This window comes from Anopheles arabiensis, chromosome 2 (genome assembly GCF_016920715.1).
Source record: "Anopheles arabiensis isolate DONGOLA chromosome 2, AaraD3, whole genome shotgun sequence".
NCBI classification, from domain to species: Eukaryota; Metazoa; Arthropoda; class Insecta; order Diptera; family Culicidae; genus Anopheles; species Anopheles arabiensis.
The window spans coordinates 52,454,782-52,476,885 of record NC_053517.1 but is presented as its reverse complement, the minus strand read 5'-3'; the positions used below and the strand labels follow the sequence as shown (position 1 = coordinate 52,476,885).

Genomic DNA, 22,104 nt, shown 5'->3' with positions numbered 1-22,104 from the left:
GGAACAAGAAAGAATATAAAAAATATGTTGCACCGATTTATCAGATTGTCAAAACTGTGCCAGTTGGTTAATTAATTTTATGATAAATATATTACTCTCATAGCATTGTCTTGATGTTGCAAAATGTGATTATACATACATACGAAACATGAATATGCTCATGACCTATGTCACTAAGACTCTCACATTTCCATCAACAATGCAATTAATTTTATGATAAATATATAGAAAAAGGGTTTTTGCAAAATTTTAATCGTTACACCAGTGTTTAGGTAGTGGCCAGGAAAGGTCGGTTAAGCGTATGTTTTTATCCAACAGGTTGGTAGTAGTAAGTACGAGCAACAGTATCATACGGACCCAAGTGATATTTGCTCGAAATTGTTATTCCATATCTGCTCAATTAGTACTCGATACGCCTGAAATTGTGGATTTGTGTGTGATCAAGTGTGTTGAAAGCGCCAATATTTGGTGTGTTCGTAAATTAGACTATCTTCTATCGGTGGACGACTCATTTTACATTAACAGCTTTGATTTTTGATGAAAAAAAACGGTATTATTTAAGTATAAAATGGCTACATGACCAACTATTACGATAGGACTCACCATTTTCGAGCGAATCTAGAAGAAACCAACGAAAAAGCCGCAGCACAGTTGATTTTAAAGAAGTTTGTAAGGAAGTTTAAGGCTTTAATCCCAGGCTTAATCCCAGTTTAAGGGATTTTGCTCGAATTCCCGGTTATTCGTGCTCGAAAATGTAAAATGGAGAGCCTTGCTCTGATTAATTGGACAAATAAACTGTTTTTTTATTCAAAGCACAACCATAGCACACATAATCACAGAAAGGTATAGTACGATCAATCAATAATGTCCCCAGACATCACTATCGGGCTTAACACCTGCGTTTTTAGTTCCTCCCTCTATTATGTTTTCTTGTTGTTTAAAGTGTTTAAAAAGTGAAAAGCTTCTCAAGTCGATGCAAAGATGCAAACAACACCTCGCTGGGGGGGGGGGGGGGGGTCAGATTGTAAGAAACAAGGGCACAGGTTAGATAAAGAGCGAGAGAGACACGGAGAGAGGGACACAACGATGATGGTGACGATGACACCAACTAAAGCTAGGAAGCAAGTGGCTTTAACGAATAATGGGTGCACCTTTTTCTACTATTAAAGTTGAGCATAACTACCCTCGTTCCCTCCAAACCCTGTGCCCCGCCACACTCTTCCATTGCGAAGGATAAGATAAACGCGATACGCGAAGCACAACCGATACAAAGAATGGCCAGAGAGAAAGAGAAAGAATGAAGGTGAGCGAGTGTGGCTCGTACGAAAAGAAATATGACCAGCCTTCTAAAGTAGGCTTTGCTGAACAGAAACATTCGTTGCTTGGGTTGGGTAGCGGGGGGAAAGGGAGGGGAGGGAGGAGGCTTTATACTATTGGGGAGCAATGTTTTGGTATGAAAGAGAGCGAAACATGGAGAACGGGATAGAGAGAAAGAGAGAGAGAGGAAGTTGCAAAGAGAAAAAGAGGGAGACACACAGAGCAGGCAAGGCGGTTGGGAGAAAGAGTTTGAGATGGATATTCAACTGATGACAGGCGCAAGATTAAGATGAAGATTGCTGGAATGGGGGTAGGAAAGTAAAGTGAGGAAATGCTTTGAGGAAAGAGTAGGTGAAAATAGAAGAGTGAGAATGAGGGACGGGGGACGGGGGACGGGGGGACGAAATTGGGCTCGTGCTACATTCCACTTCCACCCTACGCCACCAACACCAACACTGCCACCTTTTGCTCGATCGCTCCTTCTCATCTTGGCTGCGATCGTACTGCTCGCGCTCCTTTCGTACACTTGCTTTATATGGGGGCTGGGGGCTGAATGTGTGTGTGTGTGTGTGTGTGAGTTTTCTTAATTTATTTGCCCGTCCACTCTACGCGATGTTTCTCCTCGGGTTTGTTACCTTCTTGGATTTGAAACGATCACCAACAGAGAAAGATGTCGAACACAGCGGGATGGAACGAGAAGGAAGATGTGTGGCACGCGCTACATGACACACAGAGAGACTCGAGCACCCGGATCCAGCGATCTTGCGAACAAATACAAGAGCCGGTGGTGGTCGTGGCTCGTGCCAAAGCCAAAGATCGCGGAACCTGGAGAGCACTCCTCCTTCCTTCATCGGTTGCTTCCTCCTCCTTTCGCCTGCGCCTGGTGGTGAACCAAAGATCGTAAGATGGGAAATGCAAAAGGACCGGAGTCGGCGGTCGCTGCTGGCTTTGCTACTACTTTTCTCTCGCCGTTAACGTTTTTTTTCTCGTTTCTCTACCTTCTGCTTCCCTGCTATGAGTATGGTTTTCTTTTACCTTTTGCCTTTGCTTTGTGCGAAGGCTCCAAATAGTGCTCGACGCAATGACACGTCTGTCGCTGGCCTGGTGGTTGGGCGACTCCCAGCTTTTCAAGCCGTTCGGCCTACGGTTTCGCGTTGCTGCGCTCATCTCCTTGCGATCTCACCTTGCGAATAATAGTGCGCGAAGAAGCAAAACAAAACACCCTTTCCCAACAAGGCATTTATGCGCCCCATTTTTCTGGCATTTAATCGTACAGAAACGTTTTGCAAAGAAAGTAACAGTCGCGATGGTGGTAAGTGCTTTTGGAAGTTGTGGTAGGGTTCTGACAAACTACTATCGCATACTGTTTGTAGAGCCTCTTTGTGTTGTGTGGTTTGGTGGTAAAAATAAGGCAATGAAATTGTAAGAGATAACATGATAAAGATCTATAAACCATTCGTGTGAATGGTGTTCGTTGAAGGCAAGGAGATAGAGATACGATTAAGCACCCCATCACACCACCTCAGTGATGTGTTTGGAGTGATTTGGCATTTTACAGGATTTACACACCTCTAATAGAAGCTTAATGTAATGTAAAATGTTATTGCAGATGGATTAAGAAGCCGAACGGAATAATCAATATTTTTACAATTCTAGCAAATTCCCTTAATCTGGAGCCTTAAACTTCCCTTAAACTGCATCAATTTAAATGAATTCAGAAAAAGTCCTTTAAAATCAACTGTGATGCGGCTTTTTCGTTACTTCTAGAATCGCTCGGAAATGATGTTTCCTATCGTTACAGTTGGTCATGTACCCATTTTATACTTAAATAATATCTATTTTTTATAGAATAACGTCACACAAAATTAGCTTTTGTTTTTCATTTAACAAAACCAGAGCTATGAATGAAAAATGAGCTCGACGGCATCGTCCATCGATAGAGGAACGTCTAATTTACGAACACACCAAATCTTGGCGCTTTCAACACATTTGATCACACACAAATCCACAATTTCAAGCGTATTGAGTACTAATCGAGCAGATATGGGAAAACAGTTTCGAGCAAATGTCACTTGGGTTGTGAATCTTTGTAGGAGTGGGAAAAAACTGAAGATTTTGCTGAATGATCTGAATAATATTACGAAGCACAATTAATAAATTTTCTAAATTTCACTATAACACAAAATAAGTTTGTTTGCGCGCTTTGTAAGCACGCGCTCTCGTGTATTTTTCCAATCGGTCTGAGCGGAGTAAGGGAAAACATAAATTGACCAAGACCGAGACTGTTTGGGGCGCTCTGCTCTGCGGTGTGCCAACAGGTGTGTGTGTGTGTGCTAAGGCAATAAAAGAGATGGCAAAGAAGTGCTTTAAAACGGGGCACGTACGATCACGCTAGGCAGGCATGAAGGGTCGGCATACAAAGAAGAAAAGAAAGATAACTTTACAACAACAGCCGCCACTACAGCCGGCCGTAGTCATGGTTTTGGGCGGCGGTAAACGCTCCACAGCCGCGCGTTGTACACTGTAGTAGCGAAATGAAGAAAAAATAGTTGCTGCAAGCTTGGCAGGGGCTCCTTTAAAATTGGTTTCAGCAAAGTTAACAACAACAACAACAACGACAATAACAACAACAGCAGCAACAGCAAAAAAGCTCCCCTCGGCTCTCGCGCGCGGGATGGAAATCTGAGTGAAACAGAAGGCAACGACGATAGTTAAGATTACCGTCAGTAAGGGCCGATGAGGAAGGATGAAGGATAGGGCGGGGGTGGGGTGTGTGATAGTGCTAGAGAGAGGGAATGACAGCAGCAGCAACACCCAACAGCAGTCAGTCAGCCACAGTAAAAACACAACACACACACAGAAACAAAAACAAAAAAAACAACCATGATTGGGGCACGAGCGCAAAATGTTTCGGTTCGTAGAACACACTTGTCTCGGGCGTGTGCGCGCGCCAACTTGGAGAAAACTGTCCGACCCTTCCCTGTTTTGCCGCCGTTTGGGGGAGTAGCGAGATCTCTGTGTTGCGTGTTCAAATGTTTTCTTCATTCACCTTTCTCCTGTTTTCTTTTGCTACTTCTCACCCTCCTAACGCTGTGTTTGTGAGAACGGTGAACTACTACTATTCGGTGGTAAGGAAATCGGGCTTGATTAGGAAGTTTTCCTTTGGGAAGCATAACATCGAATGTAAGAATGTGCAAAAATATGTTGGCGATGTTTATGTTTTATGCTTTTATCTTGATAATAACTCGAGAAACGGCTCGCTGTAAATAAATAATTAGGCTATATGCTCACTAGAGCTATCGAACACGTGCTGTGCTGAGCTTGGTTCTGGTTTGTTTGTATCAAGGCAAACACTTGCTCTACTACGTTTATTGTTTGCATAGGAACATGTTTATGTTAAACAGTGCACCGGTTTCACTTAACTCCCCACGATCCGATTTTTTATAAAGGAAATTATTTGTTTAAATGAAGGTTTGATTGTTGTTGATCGAGCTCTGCTCGAACTGATGCACACATTGACACTGTTATTTGTTCACATTACATGTTTGAAACCTCAGTTATGTTTCATGTTTTCAACTTTCATCATAACAATGCGAGTAATAAACGAAATAGGGCGATCATTTTTCCATTGGCTCTTACTTGCGGAAGACGCCATGTCCCTACAGGAGTGGGAGTTGGTCATTAAAGGTGACAATAGTATAGTAAGGAAAACATTTGTAACGCTTTTTCGAAACAACAATGTATCATTCTCTCCGTCTCAAGATCTTCGTTGTTGCTGACTGGGGTTGTGAAACTTTGTACGCGTTTCTTGGTAGGGGAAAGCAGGGCAAAATGGGCATGTTAAGCAGTTTACTGAATATTCCTTTGAATATACCACAAAACACAACTATTCTTACATTATTGTAAGCCTACGCCATTTATCTATGGATTAAAATTGTCACCTAGAATGAAAATCATTTAAAAACATGAAAAAACTGTAAAATAAATGTTGAATGTAAACAAATTGTGAAACGTCAAAACACTGGGGCAATATGGGCCACAACAATTGCGCCTTAGGTAATGGTCTATGCTTTTGCGCACGTTTCGTGAAATGCATTTTCGTCCTATCTTTTGTTTTGCTGTTCAGGAAAGCCCTTAAAATTGTTCTAAAAATATATTATCAAAATTAAAAGCGTTTTTACATGTTCTAATCCACAAAATCGAATCTTTTGAAGCTGTGCCTGTTATCATTATTGAAGCGACAAATCGAAGCGCCCCAAGAGCCGTATGTCAAAAGCATCTGCCCATTTAGCCCCACGTGAAGCATTTTTGTATTTTATGTCATATAAGTAAATATACGCATTCAACTGCCTTGCTTTCTTCGGACAACTTGTATAGAAATATCATATCTTTGAAAATATATCATGTAAAACTTCCACGCATCCCTGTGACACTGGTTTAAGCTTATTTTCGAAGTGGCAAAAATTACATCAATATGCTACTAAATCTTATTTAACATTTTTCTTGGTTATTTGTTATGTAAGGGTTATGAAACTTACATGGTGTTCACAGAACACTCTAATGAATACATTTTGAGCATTGGAATGTATCTTTGTAGTGAAATAATGCTTAAATAGAGGGTGCCCATTTTGCCCCACATGCCCATTTTACCCCGCTTTTCCTACGTTGAAATCGTTCTCAGAAGTTGAGAATAACAAAAACCATATAGCAGTCTGGTGCAGGTGATGTGGTGGCAATCATGGCGTTGTTGCTAGTTTTTTGCTGACTCTTGTACAGTGGAGGACTGCCCCAACATATTCGCGATTGAAACACTGTAAGTGTCCGCACGCCTTATGCTTCAATTCAGTGCAAACTACAGCAAACAAACTATGCTGCACCTGTTTCTTGCTCGAGGATCATGTAACTGAAGGTTAGTTTGAAGTTTCTTTATGATGGTTATGGTTTCCTTCATTCGTACAATGTGAAATGGAAACATTCGTTGTTTAAGCTATTGTTAATGTGTCTGCGCAATGTATGTGCTGCTAGATGCTGACTATTGGAAGGTGCTATACGACGTATTGCAATTTGCACATTAATCTCTGTTTCCACACCGCACGTACACCGCAAAATAGCACCTTGAAAGGGGAATATTTTTATTTTATGTTTTTTTTTTCAAAAAATGGTTTGCTTTCTTTTCTCTTCTCTTTTGGGGCACAAGACAGCAAACAAAAAACAACACGCGAAAGAGAACTAGATTTGAACAAGGGAGGAAGAGCGAAAAAAATATGGAGGAAAAAAGGTGCTTGGCCATCTGCCGCATATTTGGTGTTTTTGTCGTGTGCCGCGTAGGGAAATGTACGAAGCAGAGATATTGGAGGGATCATTTGTGGAGCGTGTATGTGTGTGTGGTTGAGCGAGAGAGATAGAAGGAGCCAGTGAGCGAGAGAGGAAGAGCGTGAAAGATGTTGAAGAAAACAAACCCTCACCCTCCGGAACGAACATACTACCCACACACACACACACACAGAAACACACAAACACACACACACACATCACACTCAGAGCACAAGGGCCAAGTGTTGTGCTGTAGCTTGTGAAAGGGAAGGCAACAAACCTAGACCATGCTCGACCAAAAAGGGGTGCACGAAAAGGACACATGCAATGCTTCAGCACGAAAACAGACGCGCCGGTACCGGAAATGCCGGGGAAAACGTTCTGAAAAGGGCTTCCAGAATGTGTTGGTGCAGTGGTCGGAGGAAGGGCCGGCCGGTGAAATGGGACGGCCGGACGGCGGGGTCGGTGCGAACGACGCGTCGGTTTTGGTTCTGCTTCTTTTTTCCATCCGGTATCGAAGGGAAAATACACCCGTTTCCTCTTCGCTCACAGTAGGCGCGCGCGCTGATATTTGATGGATATATGCAAGCGAGCGTGTATGTGTGAGTGTGTGTGTGCGTAAATGCAGTAATGGTAGTGCTGTTTTGTAGGGTGCGGTGCGGCACGTTTGCTGGTGGGAAATACGTTGGGAAATTGGGGCGAAAGCGAGACAGAAGAACATGCACCCGCTTGTATGCGATCATCGGTGTGAGCGGGAAGGAACGAACGAAACACAATGATGGTACGGTGCAGCGGAATTGGGTGCATTTTGTATGTGTGTGAGTGTGTGTGAGTGTGTAGCAAGCATGCATAAAGTTAGGCAGCGCATTATTTTAACAACTATGATTAAAATATTATTTAGGAGAATAAAATCGCGATCGTCTCCGCCTCAGAATGGTCTAGTGTGCGGTTAAGAAATAGGTTTGGGTGGCAAACACGCCCTTTGGTGTTGTGTACAATGCACGGGATAGTCTGCAGAATGTTGGTTTATGCAAACTGCTACGGGGAGTAATCTATTAGTGTTTTAGCGTCTGATTCTCAAACAAGAGGAATAGAAATGTGTACCAACCGCTACCGTCAAAAAGACAGGTCGTGGTCGAACATTCCGACAGCGCATGCATGCTGAATAGTGGTAACAGAGCAAGATAAAAAGAGAGAAAGAGAGAAAGAGAGAGAAAGAGAAAGAAGAAAGAAAGAGAGAGGAAAATGCAGATGTCAGCTAAAACGAATGAGATGACTTACTGTGTTTGTGCAGCGAAGCTGGACGAAGGGTGCCGTTTGTGGGAGCAATCGGAGGGTGTGGGTGTGTGTCGTAATGATTGTGACACGCGCGCGCGTTTGGTGTTTGCACTAAAGGTTCTACCCTTCCCCTATCCCCCCTACCCGCTGCTTGTCCGAGGGAAATGAACGGGTGGAAACGAACAGAGCACGTATATAAAATGAATATGACATTTGTGTGTGTGTGTTTGTGTGTGCGAGTAGTAAGCGTGTGTAATCAATGCTCTGTGCGCGTGGTCACACACAGGAGGAGGAGGGTTATGCTGCTTTCAAAGGCGCTGTGTTTGAATGGACGGAGAACGGAAAAGGGGTGACCGGGGTTCGTAAAAGGCACTAGACCGGTAAGGGCACACTGCTGCTATATGCTGCTCCGTGGAACGTGCCTATGCAAGGGAACACGCGTACCCAGTACCATTTGGCCGGTGGTACTACACTACTTAAGCGGTGGTAATAGAGAGAAAGCGGAACAGATTTTCCTTGGTGCGTGAAAGAGATGACGAAACGCACAGAGTGCGCCCCTGCTGGCGTTGGTTGGGGCGGCGGCAGTGAGGGAAAGTAAACTTATTGTTGATGTTTTCATTACCTACGCCTTGCTTTTTACAAGGGACGCGTGCTCGCTTTATTGTCTTGTTCATCCCCATCCATCCATCCACACTAGCGGCGGTCTCTCTTTCTCTTTCTATCACTCTCTCTCTCTGCGGTAGTAGGCTCATTTTCTATGCCTATTTGCCACTCTACTGTTTTGTTGGTCGTAGTTTTTAGGATGTGTCTCTTCACGCCAGCCTTCGCGGCTGGGTGGATGTTTTCTGTGCCATAGCTCCTCAAAAATATCCTCCTCCTCAGGATTATGCAACCAACGATCATATGATTAAATTTTTTTATATCGTAACGTTATACCGAGCTTGTAACTTGGTGCAGTAAGATTAAGTCCTTTGCTACGCGTGGCGACGATCCTGTTGGGAGTTGATTCTTTACGACCTTGTAGACGCATCGATCGAATTAACCACCCATACTTATGACGTCTATATCTTTCCTTTGGTAATTCATACAGGTGAATGTAGTACCAGAGTGCTTTTATTGCTGTCCTAGCTGCATCTGTCAACCAGTTGGCGGCAGTGATTTATCTTATGTTTGCCACTAATTGTTTCTACTAAGTTTTCTTTTTTTAACAAGGCGGCATGGAGGTTTTTGTTCAAATGGAATGGACATGGATTAGTTTTATAATGGCACATGTAGAATAACATCCCTACCTGGATTTGTTAATTTTTTGTTGATTTTCTCAATGTGGTGCGCACAAACAGGAATGACTTCGTACAAAACAATACAAACACATAATTTAAAAAAGCGATCATGCTGTATGCCGGCAAAAGATGGCAAAAACGAAAGATATATTATCAAGTCCCTTTTCAAGATGAAGATCCTGTACGTTTCGAAAAGCGAATAATACATCAAACGGGCAAATATTGCGCACGTTACTGTGCTTGCTTATGCTTATGCGTGGCTGGATTAAATCTAATGCTACCGCACACAGCCCGAAAGATTCCATTCACCAGCAGTCCATACGAAACGGTACGAAAGGAGAGAGGAAGGAATATACGTGCTTCGTGGGTGCGGCGTGGGGTGTGAGGAGGGGCAGGGGTTACTGCTATGGTAACGGCGTCGCAGTAGTGTATATGTGTGTGCTGGTGGGGAGGTTGGTAGTAAAATCGCACCCGTGCCTCTTTGAGAATGTATAATGTAGGAACGCTTTCAGCCCATTTGCCGTTTCCTTTCGCGCTGCAGTTAAAGTTGCTTATGTTGCTCTTCTCGCGACCGCAAAAGGGCACGTGCGCGCAACTAAAGGCGTTTAGGCACGAGCCACCACCGTTCGCCTGCATATGTGTGTGCTCGCGCGCGCCCCGCACGATAAAGCCGCGCGGGAAGAAGGGAGATGGGTGAATGGGTGCGAGCAGTATCGGCATGGAGAGGAGAGAGAGAAAGCGGAATCGGTCTAACAAACCCAAACAGCGCGGGACAGCAGCAGACAGGGGCAGCAGTAACGGCGGCAACACACACGTTCGTTCAAAAGCCATCCCCGCCCTTCCCCTGCGCAGTGCAACGATGTACGGCAAACGATCTCTTCGCGCGCGCGTAGGCTGGTGGCCGGCTTTTAGGCGAATGCTCTGGTTATGCTTTGTCCCGGTCTGTCACCCGGGCGTGGAGCGGTGCTTTCTTCTTTTGCCTTTCTGTCTGTCCTGCGCTACTGTCAACAGCGCACACCATCCATTCCACACAGGGCGAGATGGCTCGATCGCGTCGCTGAGATGACGATTGACGATAATGACGATGATGATGATGATGATGATGACGGCAAACAAGCAGATGCTGGCCGGTGTTCAGCTGTGGTGCGCTGCCATGCAGACAGTTAAAGCTTTATCCTGTGCCTACTTTTACAGCAAAGTAAGCAGGCAAACATCTCTAACCTCGCACCACTTTTCAGCTCACAAACAGTTTTTTTTTTGTTGTGGCAATGCGTAATGTTTTTGTTGGCAAATTATGAGTGGTGCATGGTAGTAGCATTTGTAAATTGATTAATGCGATTTGCTCACCCACGATCTGGTGTTAATTGGTCAGCATTTTCAATCAAATATATCCTTAGTAATTAGCATAAAAGCAACTAGCGCTGGCTTTAAGGCATTCACCGTCGTCTCCCGGTTTAAGAGATACTCAACGCGTGCGGTTACGGATTTATGGGGATTCCTCATTTTACAATTCTTCTGATTTGGCTGATGATTTGATGTCAAGTGCTAAATAAATGGAGTTTTTTTTGTATTTTAAAAATAGTTATAATCAGCCCTGCCTAATAAAAGTATCAGATTGCGGTCTTTTCAAGCTTTTTACTGTGATTATTTACCAGTAAAATTATCTTATCAACTAACGCTACGGTAGAATAGGTAACCTTCTAGTTTTTTTTTAATGTAATAGTGAGGTGCTGAAGAAAATGTATAGGTAAAGGTATTAGAAATCTCGTTGAATTTGCGCATCATTACTAATATAGAGATTCTTTTTTGATATATGATCGATCTAGCGCGGTAAGATTTAGCTTAAATTTAACAAATCAGCAATGTCAACCTCTTGCACTAAAAGCATTCCTATGAAGTTTAATAACGGTTCCCAATACAACGATTTACGATAGTCAAATTAATCAGTAACACTACGAGTAAAGGACACACAAAACAACACATCCTAAACCTATTCCTATCATATCATTCCATAATTCGATAACTCGATAGAACAACATTGTCTATTGCTTGTAGTGTTGATTGAAAGTGAACATACAGTCGACCCTCTATCTTACATCGTTTCATTCAAGAATTAATCCAACCGACTACAAATGGTTGAAGAAGCAAAAAAACAATCTAGTAGCTTGAAGGCACTCATTCAATGATCGTATTATTCGCCATAAAGCTGCAGAAACATCGACAAAGTTAAATGAGCATTCATGAAAGAAAAAGTAAACGAGCGCGCTGAAGCCTCCTCCGCACGGGAAGATCTGTAACATTCCCATTAATCGGGAGAGAAATTCGTTGGCTGGTGTTAACCCAATCAAACGCTTCCCCGAAACGCTCGAACCCGAACGGTGCTGCTGGGGGCCATTTTGGGTGTGGGCAGATGATGATGATGATGATGACGACGACTACGACGACGAGGACGACTTACGACGATGGCGATGATTATATGATTTGATCATCTCACTTCTTTCCACCGTTTAAAGCAGGCGTATATCTTGATCGCGGGTGTCTCTCCAATGTTGGCAAGTGCCTTTTTATACTCCTACGATTGATCAACGGTACTGGACGAGAAGTTCTGGCCTGCATGGAGAAGAACCGTATGGTGGTGGACTGCCTTCTTTCAATCCGTATCAACTAACCGGAAGAGTGTCTCCCACGAATTGTGTGGCCACAGTGTAGACTGTGTGTGTGCGTGTGTCTATTCTTCATTCTCTTCCACGTGATTTCTCTAATTTGAAGTTTTTTTTTGGGCGTAATAAAACGCATTAGTGGACGAGATAATGCGAAGCTTGTTCCTTAATCGAGTGGAATGGATTTAAATGAATCCGATATGAATTGCGCCTGGCTTTCCCACACTATGGTTGTAAAATATTGCCACTAGCTAAGTCATATATTCTGCAGTGAGGCTCAAATGATGAACATATCCGTACGGATCAGTGTACAATTTCCCAACAATCGAGTCGTGGTTTGTCTTCGTTCGTTATTATATCATGATGCTGTAAGCTTTACTTAAATAAGCTTACGGACTGTTGCACGAACTTTATGCTATGTAACTAAAAGAAAAGTACATTAGTTTCTTGGAAAGCTTGGAAAATTGGCTTCTATCGGATTTGTGTCATCCATAACCAAACTGACTTAGGGCGACCAGTTAGTTGACAGACCCTAAAGGCCTGCGTAGTCTGCGAGGAAAGTAATGCGATGCAATCAACAGACGTCGCTTCGGCACTCATCGGGGCGCAACTGTAGTGGAAAGCAGTAGTAGCAGCAGCAGCAGCAGCATGGCCCTTTTGACTTGGGCTAATTTTCTGTCATCTCTTATTTTCAGCGCCACAGCACACTGTCCCGTTAAAATATCTCTTCTTTCGCTAAACAATCGGCCAAACCCACTCCACGGTCTATTATTGTGCTACATTACCGAGCTTGTATGTGTACTGCAGCAGCGACCCAGTACTCAACATAATGCTGCATAGAAATAGAGGGCGTGCAGAGATACGTTGGGTTAGGCTTATTTTTCAGATGTCGTATTGGAGATTGTTACATTCAGTTTGCGCTTGGTCGGGAATAAGGTGTTTTTTTTGTTAAATCTTTGATCAAAATGGTTTCTTTTTGTTGAGTTTTGATTTCTCTCTACCTTCCCTGCACCCGCCATTGTTTCGCTTGGCGAATGAGCGATAGAAAGGACAAAAAGCTTCTTAATAGAGTGAGTAATGTTGAGGAAAAGCCATTGCTAGTTCTTGCTGGTGAAATCATAGTAAATCGTTTGCGTGCAGCACACACACTCAAATACGGGCACAGTACGGGGCTGAAAAACAATAACACATGATCGCGCCGTTTGCGCTTGAGGGCGGAAAAACAATAGAGAAAGGCGATACACACTCTAAAAGCGACACAACAAGTGCTTAGGAGGTGAAATATGCTTGTTGTTTTTTCTTCTTCTCAAACTAACCAACCACCTTCACGCCACGGCTGAAAATGAACGGAACGTGCAGCTTCTTTTGTTCCACGGGAAAGCACATTCCTTAAGTAGATGCGTTCGCTCTGGTACTGTTTGCCGGTTTCGGTTCGCTGCCGCATGATCGCGTGATGGGTGAATGTTACAGATCAAGTGTGATACGGTTTGCGTACGCGTACGCGTACTAGTTCGCGATCGAGCGATTGTTGAAACTTCTTTTTTACTTACTGTGGCCCAAACGTATGTACACACATCCGACTGGCACATTAAATTCCACCAACAGGGATCTCCAACGCATTGCTCTTAAGTAAACATATGGCAGATAGTTCATCAACTAGCGGCTACACATGTACTTTATAAATTTCCTTAGTGCAGTAAGAAATTTCCTTGTGGTAGGAAGGTGGTGAAAACAATTCAATATTGAACTTAACAGTCGCGCGACTTAACAATGTTATGGTTTTTGGTATGTTATTCATTTTGGAATATCTTTTTACAGACGGAAAATTCATCCTGGAACTTGCCCGTGCACGAGAGGGTGAAAAAACCAGCTGGATTTCGGTTCCGCGTAAAACCTATTGGCCACCGACCGTTTCCTCTACCAGTGCCAACTTTCATAAGCATGAAAGTTCTACTTCACTCAGCTGTAAGTATTGATAATACTATTCATACTAGAAGCAATTTAACAACCAATATAGCATAATTTTAACAACAAATATAACATTCTTTTAATATCCTTCTCTTGCAGTTTCAGATGACAACAGCTCCATCCAGTCTTCGCCCTGGCAGCGGGATCATTGCTGGAAGCAGGCGAATCCTCGTCCGAACATTTCGAAGGAGCTTTCGCTTTACTACTTTCGCCCGCTAAAAGCACGTGGTCATCTAACGCACGATCGCCGGTCATGGTGTCGGCGCAAACGACGCCGTCCTTACGACTCCCATCTTCCACTGGAAATTAAATCAAAGCCTCAAGCGCAAAAAACAACAACAGTGGAAAATGGAAATGCCAAGAAGGATGATTCCGATCACAAGGAGGCACAACCGGCAACTGGGCAAGAAGATGGTGAAACCACCGAGAATCTTCGGGATAAGTGCAATGGCACTACACCGATGGACACATCTGAGGAAACAACGGCAGCGGGTGAAAACAATGTAAAGAAGCGGAAAGGCACAAAGCAGGATGGGCCCATGGTGGAGGATGATGATCACAAGCAAAGCAATGGTCATCATCCGCCAGCAAACGGGGGCACACATTATAGACCTCCCCGTTGCAAGCGTCCCGAGGGAAAGGATCTAGCTTCAATCATTAAAACACTGGTCGAGCACCAGCAAACAAAGTCCATCAACGCCCCGGGAGCTTCTGCTGGAGCAGGTACCGCAATTGGCCCGTTTCGTCTCGGAACAATACCAGAACGGGGGAACAGTACTAGCTCGACAAGTTTTCGCAGTTCTGTGTTTGCCAGTTCGGCCGCTTCGCAGCATGTTTCTCCACGCAAAAGAATTTTGCGGGAGCTGGAGAAAGTTTCATTGGACGATGCTGGTAGCAGTGGCACGAGCAGCACCAAAAGATCTCGTCCGAAGGCAGGGTCTGCTGCAGGTACGCCTGTCATTGTGACGGCAACAACTGCAACGCCCCTGTCGACACTGACCACGAATGGTACGGGAAGTCCGCTGAATGGTGGCGCCAGCAGTGGCAGTAATAGCAGCAGCAACAGCAGCAGCAGTAACAGCAAAACAAACGGACACCTTAACGGTTCTGGATCTATTGCTAACGGTACAACCGGGGCCGGTGGAAAACAGCCAATTAATGGTGCTGGAAGTGGCATAACTCCTGTTGCGAATGCTGCTCCTCCAGTTCCGGCTCCTGTATCAAGACCATTTAGCAGTTATAGCATAACGTCACTGCTGGGGCACAACACAAGCAGTAGCGGTGAAACATCGTCCTCTGCGAACTTCTCCCCCTCTGATGCGATGCAACGCAAAACGGACGTATCGGTGGCATCGGTCACATCAACAGCTAGTCATCATCTCTATCACCATCCGCAGCATCCACTGTCACCACACCACCAGTATCAGGGATCACTGTACTTGGGGAAGGAACCGTTAACCGTTGGCTCCAAATCTCCTGTAATGGCGGAATCCATCAATCACGCACATTATCAGGGCCAGCTTGGATCTACTCGGTACGGATATGGCGCCAAGAAACGGTCCCCTAGCTACGGTGGAGGCAGTGGCACTGCAGCATCTCCTGGGGCTACCTCCGGAGGGAGCAGCGTAGATCCGTGTGGTAATACGATCCGTTCCCCAGACCTAAGTCCTAGTCCTGAGCATCATCATCATCAGCAGCCGCCGCATCAGCACCACCAGCAACAGCAGTCGCATACATCTGCGCAACATTCACATCATGGGCTTCATCATACGCCGGGTTCTGCTTCATCAGGCGGATTTTCACGCTACCGACAGCACCCGTACGGTGGCAGCCCAAGTAGCTACTCGTCTGCACCCTCGTCTTCCCGTTTTTCCCCTTCACCGAGTACGAACGATTCAGCGACCACACCACCATATTCTGGATCAGTTGCTGGTGCAGCAACGGGAGGTGCACGATCGGCGATTTCCTACCGGCCTGGTTACCAGCTTGGTGGAAGCAGCAGTCAAGGACATTCCCCTCCTACAAGCAATGGGTCACCGCAGCATTATTCTCGCGCGTCACCATTAAACTTTGGCCGTGGAACTCAACTGTCACCTCCGCCACCATTGGGATCGCAGCATCATAATCGTACTGCCGGTACGTCCTCATCGCCCCGTGCATCTCCAAGTAGTGGTGGCGGTGGCGTAACAACGAGCCACGCTTCCACACCAACGTCTGCCATGGCCTCGCTTACGACTGGCGCGTCGCCAGGTACTACCATACGAACGGTTCCGAAAAAGACGGCCGCCTTGCGACAGCCATTTTCCGGTGGGCATTCACCTTCCTCCTCCTCACCATCGCGCGAGCGTTCCAACTCGAACGCTTCCAGCTCTTCACACAAAAAAGATCTCCACCCAGAAGGGTCGGACTCGGTTGATGGGGCTTCTTTAAACCACTACGGCACAACGCCCTCCTCGCCCGCCGGAGTAATAAGACCGAACACGGTAATCGCATCGCCAACAGCGCACCATCCTGTGCCGAATGCTTTCTACCCCCTGTATCAAGCCGCTCAGTTGGGCGGGCCCTCCTCATCTTCTTTGATGAATGCTGCAGCCGTGGCCGCTGCTACCTCTTCCGTTCCATTCCATCCCGCGACTCTTACGTACTACCAGCAAATGTACACTGCGGCCACAATGGCTGCATATCGCACGCCGCTTTGGATGCACTACCCGGGGCTACCGGGGGTGGCACCGCACGGTCCACCGCACGGTCCACCGCACATGATACAACCGCATCATCAAGCCCCGCCACCTTCATCCGTCGCGCCAAACATCTCCTCAGCTGATCGACGTCTTATTGATCGGAGTCCACCTACTCCACCACCACCGCCACCACAGCCCGCATCTGGATCGTCAATCACGGATCCTGCAGAATCGCAACGACTACAACATTCCATCCTAGCCACACCTAGCTCAACGGCAGCCCTCAACTATAGCGTCACGGCACTTTCCTCATCCTCGCGCGATATCATCAACGGTGGTAGTGCGTTTACGTCACCGAGTGGATCGAGTTGGCCTACAGATGCTGTCGGATATCAACATCATCCCGATCATTCCGCTCGTTCGACTGCTGCAGTATCGGGGACAGCGTCGGCAACCGCCAAAGATGAGACCAGCAATGGTGAGTGCAATGAAGGACTGCGATCATCATGTAAGATTAAGAAATTACTAACATCTTTACATACCTCTTTATCAATTCCCAAATCGAATGCGTCTGTGGAGTTTTGTGGTGTTTTGTTTTTACTAGTTTGTTCATTTTACTCTGTTTGCTGAGCAGCTTTTGTATTAGTGGAGTTTAAACCTATTCGATATTTTTACAAACAATTCGGTTTTTTGTTTGCTTCTAACATAGCTTTTGTTTATGTTTAATACGTAATCTAATTTTCGTTTATTTTTATACAAATTTGCAGACGTTCCATTAAACCTGTCCAAACACTAGGAAAAAATCAACATCAGCCAAAGGCGAATAACAAATAGCAGCAGCTACAGCAGCAGCAGCAGCAGCAGAAGGTACAGCCGCAAGTGATCTGAATTCTTTTGTTGCGTAGATCGTGCAAAAGATCTGACGACTTCTTGTTCACTTGCTTAAGAAGCAAGATGACCAAAACATCAGTAGAAAACAGGCACAAGGACATAAAGGAAAGTGGGGCATATCACGTAATGTTGGGTCCAAAATGAATGTAATGGAGTTGCTGTGATTATTCATTTTGTGGCAGGTATTACCTACCGATAAACTTTTGGTTAGGAATGAAAGCAGCACGAGAATCGCGAGCCACTAGTTTTAAGAAAACGGCATAAATTATAACAGCAACTTTTCAGACAAACCTTAGGCTTGTCCTTATTTTGTGCTACCGTACAGAAAGACTTAGCACCATGCATGGTAGAGCATGGAGCAAGTGAAGAGAAATAGAGAGAACATTTTGTAAACAAAAAAAGAAACACTGGAAAGGAATCAACTGCATAGAGACATACTATTTTTGCTAAGTAACATTTAAACGCCCGTGTTTGCTCGCTGGTGGATGTGTGTGTGTGTGTATGTTGGCATACTCAATCACATGAAACAAATATCATTGGGTTTGCATGTACTGTCTATTTTACGTGTATAATCATATTTGTTGTTTTGCAACATTAAGAAAAACAACAAAACAAAGAGAAGGGCTTCAACTGTAGGAACAATGTAAACCGTTGGAAAATGAGATGTTTTTTTGGCTCATTATTTTGGCCATAAAAAAGGCTTTTTTTCCATAAACTTGACAAGTTTTTCGCTTTATTCAATTTTAAATATATTTATCTTTGAATGACTTGTTTCCTTAGTTGGATATTTTGTTTATTGCTTTCGACATAGACGTGTCTGATATTTATAGCAAATGGAGTCTCATAGCTCCGTGGGTTTTGTGTCCTTGTACTTGTGTTGAAGTATGCTCTGGATAATAATTTAAAAATTGGTCAGATTCGAGTTTTAATTATTTAAATCAATAATCTTGGCAAAGATGACAAATTGTGTCATGTTTCAATGTTCCAGCGTTGTTTCAAGCTATACTTTAATTTGCTCAGCGCATCATGTTCAAACGGCTATTGATGATATTGTAATGGTCTGTCTATAATGTGAAACACTTTGCGCTATCAAGGGCTTTTCCGGTGTATATGCATTTGATGTTAGTGATACATGTGTTTGAAGTGAAAATATAAACGATATTGCACAACAAAAGGTGAATGAGAACGACAAGCTGGTTAAAGTGAAAGTGGTGCGCACACTTTTCCATCAAGCAGTAGTTTTATCATGGTGAACTGGAATCTCACGTAGCAAATAACAAGAGCAAAAACGAAATTGAGCGTAATGAAAAGGATTTTATTTTAGTCTTGGACAGTGCGTGAGAAAACATAACAAAAACTCTGCTATGTGGGTAGATGCTATTGTTGTTAGACATATGAAACAAAAATCAGAAATGTATTTTGTTCCATGCTCCTTGTCTTTTGCTACAGACTGAAACAAATAAATTGTAGAATATTTAGCGTGTGCACTATTTACACCATACAAACGAGGATTGGAAGAGATAAAACAGCGCATATAGAGAGATATTCATGATACTAAAACAAATAAATACACACCCAAATACACATACAGAAGAAACCAGATATCGAACAAAGATAGAGGAAATATTTTTCGCTATTTTTATACAACCACTTTGATGGGGGGCGACAGTTTATTATAGAACTATTTGCGATTCAGAAACGAGTACATTGAATACTATATATACAAAACTTTACAAACACATTTATATACAATCACGTGTCCAAAGTTTTATAGAGAGAGAGAGACATTGATATGCTTATTGTATTGTCCTTAAGCGAAGGAGAAATGTAATCCCGGAGATGAAGACATTTTTTACGGCATTAGAATCGTCAAAAGTTTGATAAACAAAATTCAACCTCTTGCAAACGTGAACAATGAACAAAATCTAGTAACAAAAACATATTGCGTGCCTTGGAAGAAAATGAAAACAAAACAAACAAACAAACAAACAAACAAACAAACAAACAAACAAACAAACAAACCAACTCCATAAACTAAACTCAGAAAACTAAGCTACTGGATATAAATACATACCGAGCATTGAAACAATCGATACATAAAACAAGTTATATTCAGAACAGAACTTTGGAGAAAATGATAGAAAAATGTCACCGAACATATTAACTTATTGCAAATGGTAACTGTCGTGACGTTTTTACGACAGGTAAAACGATAATTGAGCGAGAATTTTTGAAACAGTTTTTAAACAGGCGCCAAACGTAATTTCGGTCGATGAATGGACAGAATCAATATTTTCTGGAGCTTTGGATAGTGTTTTAATCAGTTTTCAGCAAATAACAAGGAATTTAATTTCTTTTTCATGATCAATCGGGTATTCTTTTTACACAATGTGAGTGTGAAATTGTTATAAATTCGTTGTTTTGTTTTCGTCAACCAATACACAATATTATCATGTTTTATACGCTAATTTGTTGGCCGATTTATGAACATGATTCTGTTTGGTATTGTTAAAATCCCTTTTTTTCATATTACTGATTGCTCTTATGATATTCAGAAGGATAATAATTCCCTAAAGTTTTGAGTATCGTCAGACCAATCTGTAGTAAAAGTCGTTCGTTAAACATTTTTGTTTTACTTATGGTGCTTCTATTTACTCTTAGTGTGTGTCAATTGAACTGGCTAGCGCCAGTCTTTATAGCATTGACACAGAATGAGACTAAATTTAAGCATATGCAAAATAACTTCAGCATACTTCAGAAACATTGTTCAGCAATTTCAATTATAATCACCTGATGCTCTTCATTCATTGACCAACAGTTATAGTAACACAGTTAAAGTAGAAAAAAAGTAAAAACTCGATGATTAATGAAGATGTAGGTGCCAAAAGTTGGATACACGTGGAACGAGATGAAATGAAACTGGTACATCCGGATTAGATGGGGATGCGATCTCAATGGCTTTACAATTGATTTTATACTTCTTTCAACTCGATCTCTCACCAACTAACAAATCTTCGCGATCAATCGTTTGAACGCGTGAACATTTTGGCGTGAAGAGAGATCAAGATGAACGAACGATGCGTTTCGAAGAAACGACACGTACGGCAGTGGCGCACGATTCAGGCGAAGAAGGTTTCGATCAACTATAGATTTCATATTCTATCAGTCAGCTAATATTATCCATCGGGAACTCATCGGGTGTGAAACGGGACAGTAGCGTTAAGCTTCTTGTAATTAAATATGCATTTTTAACGAAACAAACGTTTGAAGACAACGAAAACGTCAGGACTCTACCGCACATTCCAATAGAAGTGTTTTTAAAACTCCTCGTCATCGTACAAATGGACAAGATTTTTTTTGTTGTTTTCTCTTTTGTACAAATGACATACGCAAAACATACACGAACACACAACTTCAACAGAAGAGGGTGAGATTAATTTTGTGACATGGCTGCAGCTGTACTAATATTTGTCGCTTTTAAGGATCTCTCTATTCCTTATACTCTCTCTCGGCTATTTGTATAGATTGTAGCTCGCTTTTGCTCGGGTTTTGAAACGTTTTAGTCGGACAGCATTATGAATACAGTATGTGCAAGTAATTAACTGAACAAAAACAAACAAACATCATAATAGAACAACTGAAATGTAATTTTCTGCTGGCAACAACTACCGGTTTAACGATATCTAAGAGGGCACACAGCGTACCATCGCCGTTTTGCATTTCCGGATGCGAGTTGCGCATTTGTTAATTTATCTTATTTATTTAGAAACTACGCAACATAGACTGGAATATGACGAATCAGCTACTGAACGAAAAGTATATGCGCCCAATTTATATGCAACTGGAAAGTAAGTGAGTAATACTAATGTGGCAAAAAAGCTCCAAAACACAACGAATCAAAAGTGCGTAATTAAACAACCTAAAAATAGCAAACAAACCGACCCAGCGAAAATGAAAAAATAAGCAAGAGGATAAAATTGGCCTCTTTTTGGTCATGGAAAAACAAAATGGGCTGAACAAAAAAAAATAACAAAAAAACAAAAGGACCTGGCCACAGGTTGGGCTCCTGGCAAAACGGTTTCACAAATGTGGTTTTACTCGTTGGCAGCGAAATGTTGATGTATTGTCGTGGTGGGCTTTTAGTGTAGATATTATTACTACCTTGTATCGTTGTGGGACTGATTGGAAACTGCTGAAATGTGGCCTGCGCCGGTATATGGTGCAAAAGCAAAGCTTAATCTATGGTGTAAGGAAAACAAAAACGGATAAGAAAAAATGTGTGTAGAATACTTGAAACACAAATCCATTAAGAAAAAAAAAACGTGTAAACGTGGCGGAAAAGGAAAACACATATATTTAAGTGTAAAGAATGACGAAGAGAAATTAATTAGACGCTAAGAAGCAAATATTTGTACGTGGAACAAACAGAACAAAACCAACAAAACAGAAAACTGAAAGATTTCCTTTTTTTGTAAAAATCTACAATATATTGCTATATATTTGGAGTAAAAGTTACTATAAAGATTTACAGTAAAATGTCATATATAAATATTAACTATATTATTATAAATATATGATTTAGTTTAACGCATAAGAACGCATGTGTAAATGTATTGTACTCCGAGAGGCAGAGTGAAGATGGAACAAACGAAACGTGGAACAAGAAAGCATCAATAATGATGGGACGGAAAAAATGAAATAGTGTTTTATGTCGAA

At 42.9% G+C, this 22,104-nt stretch overlaps 1 protein-coding gene across 5 annotated transcripts in view; it reads left to right on the top strand.

The window, feature by feature from the left end:
* LOC120901960 (protein hairless-like) overlaps window positions 1–21,739 on the top strand; it is a 33,337-nt gene extending 11,598 nt beyond the window's left edge. For all 5 annotated transcript variants that reach the window (XM_040310387.1, XM_040310362.1, XM_040310355.1 and 2 more), the window contains exons 4-6: window positions 13,667–13,813; window positions 13,916–16,975; window positions 17,265–21,739. In XM_040310387.1, the coding sequence (XP_040166321.1) occupies window positions 13,667–13,813; window positions 13,916–16,975; window positions 17,265–17,293 (3,236 nt within the window). In that variant the 3' untranslated portion in view covers window positions 17,294–21,739. The remainder of the gene's footprint in view (window positions 1–13,666; window positions 13,814–13,915; window positions 16,976–17,264) is intronic.
* The last annotated feature ends 365 nt before the right edge of the window (window positions 21,740–22,104 follow it).